The 10853-nt window shown below is 34.1% G+C and overlaps 1 protein-coding gene across 1 annotated transcript; it reads left to right on the top strand.

The window, feature by feature from the left end:
* Positions 1 to 3854: 3854 nt before the first annotated feature.
* On the top strand, positions 3855 to 10270 carry LOC134234841 (uncharacterized). Its single transcript, XM_062716886.1, has 6 exons — positions 3855 to 3982; positions 5673 to 5744; positions 6168 to 6268; positions 7868 to 8090; positions 8415 to 8557; positions 9908 to 10270. The coding sequence occupies exons 1-6, from the start codon at positions 3888 to 3890 to the stop codon at positions 10207 to 10209; spliced, it is 936 nt and encodes a 311-aa protein (XP_062572870.1). The 5' UTR covers positions 3855 to 3887; the 3' UTR covers positions 10210 to 10270.
* The last annotated feature ends 583 nt before the right edge of the window (positions 10271 to 10853 follow it).

The raw sequence follows: 10853 nt of genomic DNA, 5'->3' as shown, positions 1-10853 counted from the left end.
CCTTCTTTAATCTTATAATTATGATAAATCTTTAAGATAAAGAGGCATTAATCTTACTGCTGAAAAACTTAAAATTTGATCACACTGTGAAATATGACTTAAATTATATCTTTTAACTTGTCGTTTATAAGAAATGCCCACGTCATCTTTCAGGTATCTGTACCAAACTCGGGATCTGTACTTAAATGTTAAATCTGTGATAAATACAAAGTAATCTTGAATTCGATCTTGTACTGAGCATGCTGAGTACCGGTAGAATGATTTCACATTAAAACTAATAGATATTTTGAAACTAAAAGTGAATCAAATACAACAAGCAAATTCAAAGAATTGTGGTCCCCCGCTTTCGGTATCTTTGTGGGCAAGATATCATTTTTAGGGTCAAGGTCAATAGGTCAAAGTTTTTGGTATCCCATGAAAGGTCTTGCCATAAAGAATACATATATTTCAAATATGAAAGTCCTAGTTTCTACCGTTCAAAAGTTGTGACCAAGGTTAACGTTTTTAAAAAGTAGTTAAAACTCCAAGGTCAAGGTCAAAGGGTCAAAGTTCTTGGCATGCAATAAAAGGTCTTCTCACAAGGATTACATACGTGAAGTACGAAAGCCCTAGCCCTTACCGTTTAAAAGTTATGTTTAAGGTTAAAGTTTTTTCAGAAGTAAGTAAATCTCCAAGGTCAAGGTCCAAAGGTCAAAGTTGTTGGTATCCAACGAAAAGTGTTGCCTCAAAAAATATATGTGTGAAATATAAAAGTCCTTGTATCTACCGTTCAAAAGTTGTGACCAAGGTTATAATTTTTAAAAAGTAGTTAAAACTCCAAGGTCAAGGTCAAAAGGTCAAAGTTCTTGGAATCCAATGACAGGTCTTCTTACAAGAATAAAATATGTGAAGTATAAAAGCCGTAGCCCTTACCGTTCAAAAATTATGGTCAAGGATATAGTTTTTTCATAAGTACGTAAATTTCCAAGGTCAAGGTCAAAAGGTCAAAGTTGTTGGTATTCATTGAAAGGTCTTGTCGCAAAGAATAAATATGTGAAATATGAAAGTCCTAGTACCTAACATTCAAAAGTTATGGCCAAAGTAAAAGTTTGGAATTTTTTAGTAAAAGTAGTTTAAACTCCAAGGTCAAGGTCAAAAGGTCAAATTTGGTGGTACCCAAAGAAAGGTCTTATCACAAGGAATACACATATGAAATATGAAAATTATAGCTCCACTAAATCAAAAGTTATGGGCAAGGTTAAAGTTTTTGTGACGGACAGACTGACGGACCGACGGACAGACAGACGGACCGACGGACAGACGAATGAGATTTAATGTCCCCTCGCTTTCGCGAAAGCGGGGGACAAAAATTCTATATTACATGTATGATTAAGGAAGAACGCTATTATCATTTTTATATAATAATAATTTTACGCTAGACAAACAGGTAGGAGGATGTAAGTCACGATTTTAACGGTCAGAAATGAAATGAAATTTTATGAAGATTGATAATTTGTTTCACGGATCCTATTTAAATTGATTTCATTGTGTGTTTATTATTAAATATTATATTGCATTATTTACCTGTCTATAGTGCATGTATTACAATGTATCCCTGCATAACCTATAGCGTGAATTAAATTTACAGATGTGCAAGGTATCTTTTGAGTTAATTTTCAAATTAATTTGAAAAGCGGGGCAGTGGGGGCAGAGGGATTGAGGAGGGCGGGGGGGGGGGGATATGAAATTTTTTTTTTATTTCATACTGGCGAATAGATTAATGTTATTAAAAAGAATTTCTAATTATTTCTTTTTCTTGTAGAGGGTGGGAATAAGGGCAGGGGTGGTCATATAAGTCAGATTATTTTGTATTTTGAATTTTCATTATAAAAATTATCAGCTGAAGAGAATATATGTAATACCACGTTCTTAATCTTGCATCTTTTATTCTCGTTTATTTTCAAAGTATGCCAAATGCTTTTCATGTGGAATCGTCCTATTTTTGGTATTAATTTTCACGAAATTGAGCTTTGAGCTTTAAAAATCTAAGTCCTTTGCTCGTGAACTTCGCAGTGACTCAGTTCCGACTCTTACGGACGACTACCGGTGTTTGTCATTGAGAGTGACCATATCTGAAGCAATAGCGGAAATAGACTCTCTCTTCCATCGCCAACTCGCTATCGTCACCGTACAATTGTCATATACGGTGAGTTAATACACACAGACGATTTAATGAAAATTCTCATTATTTGTCAAACTTGTTTTATGATTCAGTTAGATAGCTATGCTCTCTTGAAACTCTCTTGAAACTTAATCAAGGTTAGTATACTAATATTTTTTTTTGTTTGAAATCGATGTTGACATGTGATTGTAAATATGTGTGAAGATGATACTATAATCATGAAATTTGTTCTTTTTTTTTAATTTGATGTTAATTCTGTGGCTATTGTTACATGTATGAGCATGATGAAGAAACCATTTATTGAATGTAAATGAGTGCACAGTCAAAGGGTGCTTGTATTAGGGTGGAATGGGATGGGGGTGTTGTAGAAAATCATACTGGTCATATAATTCATGCATGTGAATATAATTATTGTATAAGGTCTTTAAAATGTATATGTACGTTCTCTTTTCCCACAAGGGCTTTTAATTTGCCAGTAAACTAAATGAATTGAAGTAAACTGCGTTGAAAATAATTAAGGAAGTTTGAAATTAAAAAGGTCGAACTGCTACACCCATCGCGAACTTTGTTTGGGTAGAGTTCATGAATTTATAAATATGATACATGCATATATGCAATGTATGTATTATAAATGATGTATACAGGTAACCATGAAAAATTCTAATGAGGAAGAAGGATATGGAGATAACGAACGGTATTCAGTCTCAAAGTCCATAAAACGATACAAAATAAGAGCAGAGCAAACACGGACCCCCGAAACATCAGAGGTGGGATCAGGTGCCATGGAGGAGTGAGCATTCCCTGCCGACCGGTCACACCCGCCGTGTGCTCCTTGTCATGATCAGGAAATAATGGAAAAAATCCGTCGTCAAATCAGTGTATAAATAACGGACTAACAATGGTATGAAAAAGTCCGTCAGCATTTGACTTAATGATAAATTGTATTTGCTGACAAGTACATTGTATCGACCATAGAACTTACGAAATGATGACTTTAAAGGAGACTGCTGGTATTCTTGTTTCATCAACTTGCTTGTCAATAATTTACCTCGTTTTAGAAATTGTTCATACGTAAAGCATACTCTTGTGTATCGAATCAACTGAAGCTCAAGTCCATACTTAATTATTAAGGGGGCATGGACACAGTTTCAACTGATTTTTTAAACCAATTTGAATGTTTACAATTCCTAACAAAGGCAATTCTAATGATCAGCAGTTTCAAAAATTTGAACATCATTTGTTGATTTACAATGAGAGATACAGAAATTAAAATTCTTCATGATGTAAACAAGGATCGTAAAAATATTTTTTTTTAAATCTTTTTATTTATAAAAAAAAATTTCATCAGTATTATTCATCCATACTGTAATATTATATATGATTCAAACTGAATAAAATCAGATCCTTGATCCGCTCCTTTAATTGCTTTTTAATTGTCGCTACTCGAGATAGGTACAGATCGAGGAAATGATTTTAATCAAAGTGGGTTGTGTTCATGTGTTCATGTTTTAGAGCATAATTAAAGGTCTCTGTTCAAAGAGACTGGGTTGTATCTAATTGTGTTTTCATTGTTTTCTAGAAAATCATCATGATTTATTGTTCAATAAGAGAATGGTTTGTATCTACGTGATTGTGATCTGTTTTATAGAGTATCACCATGACCTACTTTTCAATAAGAAAATGGTTTGTATCTATGTGATTGTGTTTTGTTTTATAGAGTATCACAATGACCTACTTTTCAATGAGACTGGTGATGGTATGCGGGATTATCGGGATCGTATCCGCCCTGGAGGGTGACAATGTCTGTACACGTTCTGTTGCGTATGTATATATGTGCACATATAGGACCATATTTTCATGCACCTTGTTTCAGGGAGGTGAGGGGGGGGGTGCAATCCCCTGACCTTACTTGGATAATAATGAATTGCAGCTAAATTGAAATGAAAAACATTCTTGAAATCTGTTTTTTCTACACCTCCTACAATCGAGATGGACAAAATTATTTTATCGAATAGCGGAGAGTTACCCTTTTTTGCCGTTGAATCAAAAGATCCCGCGGGGGGGGGGGGGGGGGGGTTCGTCTTGTATGTCTGTTTGTCTGTCTGTCTGTAGTAAAACTCAACCTAGCCTTTAACTCTTGCCCTTTGATTTATTTGTGTGTACGAGTATCACTTCTGTCACCGTGCCACTCAATGCGCAGCACTGTTAAGGCTAGAAAAAGGGGGGGTGGGCCTAATTTATACGGGAAATGTTTACTGTGACGTCACACCAAAAATATGACTTTTATGCATTCCTCATATTACTCAAAAATGAAATAATTTGCGACTTTAAACTGTATTAGCATAATAAACAACAATAAAACTTATCAATGCATTAACAAAAGTCGCTAGTTAAATCCCATACAGCTGGTTTTAAACAAATTACCGATCTCGATGAACTTGTCAATCATGACGTCATTTTGGTATGGCGTATTTTATGTGCTGTGAGAGGCAGATTTAGGATTTTTTAAACAATGAAAAATGCGTTTTATTATAAAACAGAGTATCATTTACAGGGTTTTAATAGGCCAATAATACCAATGTAGATCCTTTGTTTAGTGCGATTAATCATTAACAATCGAAAGAATGTATGTAGATAATTCTGTCGCGTTTTTATGTTCAGGTTAGGTATATTTTAAATCGAGGTGCCTCATTAAATCGCTCTTTCGCAAGGGCATACAATAAATAAATTTTGACCATTTTTTGAATATATAGATAGAGGATATGTTCCTTAACTTGAAAAGTGCTGCTGCTTTCTTTCAGTCGAGAGCATGACTTTATAAGTACACAAAATATTTGGTAAAAGTCATACATATTTCGACATTGGTCTATTTACTCGAAATTTTATCTATTAAAACGCGGATTCTATTCAAAGCAGCAGCACTTTCCAGAAAGTACAAAGTATGCAGAAACAATTAATAGCTTGAATTTTTAATTTCAACTAGGGTATGCCCTTGCGATATTGAAATTTGTTATTGACCTACATTCCGTGTACCCACTATGCATTCTCCACGTGACTGTCCATCGATAGGACTAAACTCCATACAGTACAGAGTAGGTTGTAGTATGCTATATCCCTAAGTATTTAAGTTCTATGATAATAAAACAGCTGAATAAAAATAAATTCAGTTTTAAAAACAATGTCCGTTTTTGCACTTCTGTTTTCCCTTGATTTCTCGTAGTAAGCCTTAACAATGCTGCGTGTCTGTGTTACCATCGGGGGCATAGAATTCACAAAAACATCTTGTATGGCTTATAGACTCTCGTCAACATAATTTACTTACCCCTTTCCCCACAATTTAAAATGCAATAGTACATGCTTGCAACCACATATACTTTTTTATATATTTTTCATATATTCTAAAATATTGAAACTACATATACATGTTTTAAATCGAGAAACAAAAAGTACTGAATGTTCATTAATATTTTTTCAACTGATAAAAAGTGAAAATTAAATTTTATTATTTCAGTCAGAAAGTTTCGTACATAGAGACAAGAAGGGTATCTAAACAAAGATGCAGCACCCCTACCGATTGTAAAACGTAAGTGTCAAAGTTCACCTGATACTACTGTAAGACGTGAGTTTTACTTTAAAATACAACATCTAACAATTCAAAGGCGTGAATCAATATTAATTCAAATACTAAATTCCATCTGCTGTATTATTAAGAAAATTGATGTGCTTGAAATGGCCAGTTACTAGGTAGCTATAGTTAATCACATTTTACGTCCATTAGTTAAGTAACCATTTATTAGTAGATGACGCTACATAGTAAAATTCATGACTGGATACATGTATTCATAACGCGAAATAGTACCAGAGGAGAGAAATGGCATCTTATGGCACTAACGTACATTTGGAATATGTTTGAATCAGATATTAACTCAATCAAAGGATTTATTTCTCAGTTTGATTAGCAAGATTAATCATAGCATTGTACTTGAATAAAAAATCACCTTTTTAGTGTCTATTCACTGCAAAAAGTCATCAAGTTCCGGATTACGTACGCCATACAGAGATACTGCTGTCCGGGCTTTATACAGGAAGGGAATCGCTGTGTCCTAAGTAAGTTCTCACTGTATCTCTCAAACAACGAAGTGTATCGAAGGAGTTTAATCTTAGTAATGAAATTTTAGCATTGGTCACAACCATTTTAAACGTTTAGTGCTTTTTAGAAAAGGAATACAAAGCATAGGCGCTCCACATATAATTCTGTAAATGACGTGTGATAAGCATATATATAGGTCTACCCCTCTATACTAGGTTATTTTATAGTATAGAGGGGTAGACCTATATATATATATATATATATATATATATATATATATATATATATATATATATATATATATATATATACTTATCACACGTCATTTACAGAATTACATGGGGAGCGCCTATGATACAAAGGTTTCATGTAATACAGGTGTAATATGTCTCGTTCGCATGTATTTATGAAGATAATACCTTTTATTGCGTACCAAACATTCTTCATGTCATGACCTTGATTTTGATGTGTAACATATTCTGAACAGAATGTGTTTGTGAAACACTGATGCCCCCGTATGTCAAGATAGCGAAGGTTAAATTTTCTCAAATGAAAATCAATATTGCAAAGAATTAAAGGCCATCTCACAAGAAATACATATGTGAAGTACAAAACACTAGGAGCACCTGTTCAAAAGTTACGACCAAAGTTTAAAGTTTTTTAAAAGTAGGTCAAACTTCGGGGTCAAGGTCAAAGGGCCAATGTTGTTTGTTTCTAAAGAAAGGCCTTTACACAAGGATTACATAATTTATGTGAAATATGTAAGCCTTAACCGTTCAAAAGTTTTGGCCAAGGTTAAAGTTTTTTTAAGAAGTAGGTCATAGGGTCAAAGTTGTTTGTATACTAGTATAATGAAAAGTACAAAATTTTACATATGTGAAGTATGAAAGCCCTAGAACCATTCTTTTAAAAGTTCTTAAAAAGTAGATCAAACTCCTAGGTCAAGGTCAAAGGGTCAAAGTTGTTGTCATGCAATGAAAGGTCTTGTCATATGAATGGCATGTGAAGCACATGTATGACATCCTTAGACCTTACATTTAAAAAGTTATGGCCAATTTTAAAGTTTTTTTTTTAAGTTGGTCAATTTCCATGATAAAAGTCAAAACGTCCAAGTTTATGGTATCCAATAGAAGGCCTTTTCACAAAGAATACAGATGTGAAGTATGAAAATCTTATTACCAACTGTTCAAAAGTTATAAAAGTTTTGAATTTTGGTGTGAAAGTGTGTCAAACTCCAAGGCCCATGTCAAGGGTCAAAATTTGAGGTAACAAAAGAAAGTTCTAGTCACAAGGAATACACCTGTGAAATATGAAAGCCATAGCTCGACTCTGTCAAAATTTATGGACAATGTTAAAGTTTTTGCGGACCAACAGACAGACAGACTGACAGGGCAAAAACTATATACTCCTAATCTTGGATTACAGGGAATAAAAATTTAAACCTTTTCTTTTGACACCAATCTAATTGACCTCCTGACCTTCACATTGGAGTAAGAAACAGTAACTGGACACATATGCATGCATGTTATTCTTTCTCATTTATAATCTTTCAAAATCTTAAACACAGTCAAAATATCCAAACAAAAACCATAATTATTTCTTTATATATATTTCAGTCACAACAACAACACCGTCCACAACATTAGCTCCAACTACAACACAAACGACAACCACGACAAACCCAGATGACGTAGGTGATCCTATAGAGGGCGCTTTAGAGGAAGCTGACGGAAATGGCGGCGCTCTGTCTGATGGAGCAGTCGTTGGAGTGGTGCTAGCTGTTATTTTTGTCATTGCTGCCGCACTTGTCGGTCTCATGTTCAAAATACGTAAAAATAAGTACGAATCTTGCTGATTGATTAGAAAAACTAAATTAACAGTGAAATATAAAAAGAAAAAAATTTATATATTGAAACGGATCAATTTATTTGTTTTATAATATATATAGAAATGTTCAGTATTTAAATTAAAGACCATATAGTGAATCGTACAGCTCAAACCTCTTTAAACATTTCTGATGTTTCATTTCCCCTCTTAATAATGAAACATACAAGAATGTGAATTTTAAAAAAATATATATATACATGTAGCTAAACAATGCATTTATATTTTTTCTAAAATATAATTTTAATAATTTGTTTAAAATATTGAATTTTGTTATAGGAAACAAGACAAGGAGGCAATAATCCAGTCCGAGATGTACCGAGGGCAGTCCCTCCATGAGAACGTGATGGACCCCGACCAGACATCGGGGGGAGCCTTTGAAAACGACCTCTATAATCTCAATACAAACAAACCCCCTAGAGGTATGCTTCATATTGAAACCTATAGAGGATTGTGTTTTATTGATATCACCAAGGATATATGAAGTTTTTTTGTGACAGACGGACAGACTGTGGATTCCGGGTCATGATAATTAAATTTGAAGCATTTAAAAACAAACAAATTATAATGTTTATACCGAGAATTTCCCTACACGGGTCTTTTTTTTTTACACAAATCATCCATATCTATGCTCAACCATATAATTTTTCACTTAAGGTGGCTCATTACATGCACAGTTTATTTTAGATTTCAATACAGCACCACTTATAATGTAGATGTCAAATATCCAGATGGGGGTATTGATATCATAAATATTTTTTATAGAATTTTTTAGTTTTTGTTTTATTTTAGTGAAATGTTTTATTTCAGGTTTATTATTCACAGAATTTCAGAACTTTCAGTGTCAAATGATGGGCATCTTCTTAAGACAAGTACACACAGTGAAAATACCTCATAATACCTAATAATAATTTTATTAGAAAAAATAATTTTCTCCTAGAAAATTATTAATGTCATTATCTTTTTAATTTATGCATAAAACATTTTAAAAATGTGTTCTGAAGAGACAAGGAATGTATTTCAATGAATTACATGTGTCAAATTGAATGAAGAAAGTTTAAACGAAATGAAAAATCCAATTTAAAAAATATTTGGTATAAAAAGTCCACTTTCAAGAGTTATCTTTCCTAATTAACCAAGACTCAAAACACTATGGAACGTTTGACATTACATCTAAAATTCAGAATAAAGCTTTAAATTGCCAGAGTATACATTTAAATCAATAGAACAAATATATAAATCAACACCAACACAGTAAATAGCGCAATTAAATAAAATTTTAATTTCAACAAGGTTGTAGATTTTAACTCGAATTTCCTCCATACATACATGTCAGTGATTGATAGAGTTCACTGCATGCATGGCTATGAAATTGACATTACTTGTTTGGCGAAGATTTGACTGTTGCTTTCTTTTGTTTCTGCCTAAAAGCAATTCTTCTTGGTTTATGCATAATGAATCCGTTACTTTGTTTTCACTGTTTACAACACCGCATGTTTCATCTATTTTTAAAGCGTTTTAAAGGTCAGGGTCATATTTAGAGGTAGCTATACAACTCGTCCCCTGAGCAAACCGGTCGGCACAATGGAGGTTTATTTTTTTGTGTAGTACGTCATCAAAAAGTGGTGTAATGAGCCTCCTTAAGAATATTAATATACATTCCATAAATTTCATTTAATCAAAGAAAACAAATTTAATAAATAAACACGCTCCATTCAAGGTGAATTAAAAAAAAAATACACAAGCTTTCTCCAATTTTCGTTTCGTTTCAGGAGTAACATCAACACCCGATATGTACGATCAGCTTCATTTGTACGGGAACGCCGCAGACGAGGCAATCCACGATTACGAACGCCCCGTCAGGTCAAAAACTATCGGGGGCGGTGCGGGGGAGTACTACAGCAAAGCGATGATACCTAACCCTAGTTTTAAGTCCGAGGGACATCAGACAGTCAAGTATCAAAATAAAGGCGACGTATCAGGAAAAGTGAGAGTGTTCGAAAGGCTTGCGTCAAATCAATCAGATGATCAAACTTTTACCAACAAAATGCTTTATTCCGATGTCAGATACTGAAATAAAAATAAACATTTATGTTTTATCTTTTTTTGATTTGATGGTTCTGATTATTTTGTGTACTGAATTTTAACTGTCTAAAAAATAAAACGTGATTTTGAAAACGTCATGTGGGATAAGAGGTTTTTTGTCCTTAGTAGTATAAGGGGTCTAGCTAGGGGAAGATTCTGATTGGCTGAGAGAAATCACGTGATCAGTTCTGATTGGTGGAGGGGATAAGGGGGTCAACTGAGTGCAGTCCTAACCCTAATTCCCCCTAACCCTAACCCTAGCCCTAATCCCTAACCCCTCTAACCCTAGCCCCCTAGCCCTAACCCTAACCCTAGCCCCTTACCCCCTAACCCTAACCCTAACCCTAACTATCCCTATCCCCCTTAGCCCTAACTAACCCTAACCCTAACCCCCTAACCCTAACCCTAACTAACCCTAACCCCCTATCCCTATCCCTAACCCCTAACCCTAACCCCCTTAGCCCTCTAACCCTATCCCCTAACCTATCCCCTAAATACGGAGTTGTTTACACTGTGTTTACATTGGTACGTTGGTACTACGTTTTGTTTATGGACACAGGTAAATGCGCCGTGTGCAAAACATTACAAGAATGTGATTATGACGTCACACTACACTGTGTTTTTACATTATAC

This window comes from Saccostrea cucullata, unplaced genomic scaffold, assembly GCF_032062105.1.
Source record: "Saccostrea cucullata isolate Sc308-1 unplaced genomic scaffold, CSIRO_AGI_Scuc_v1 ctg10829, whole genome shotgun sequence".
NCBI lineage: Eukaryota > Metazoa > Mollusca > Bivalvia > Ostreida > Ostreidae > Saccostrea > Saccostrea cuccullata.
This window is presented reverse-complemented; position numbering and strand designations above follow the sequence as displayed.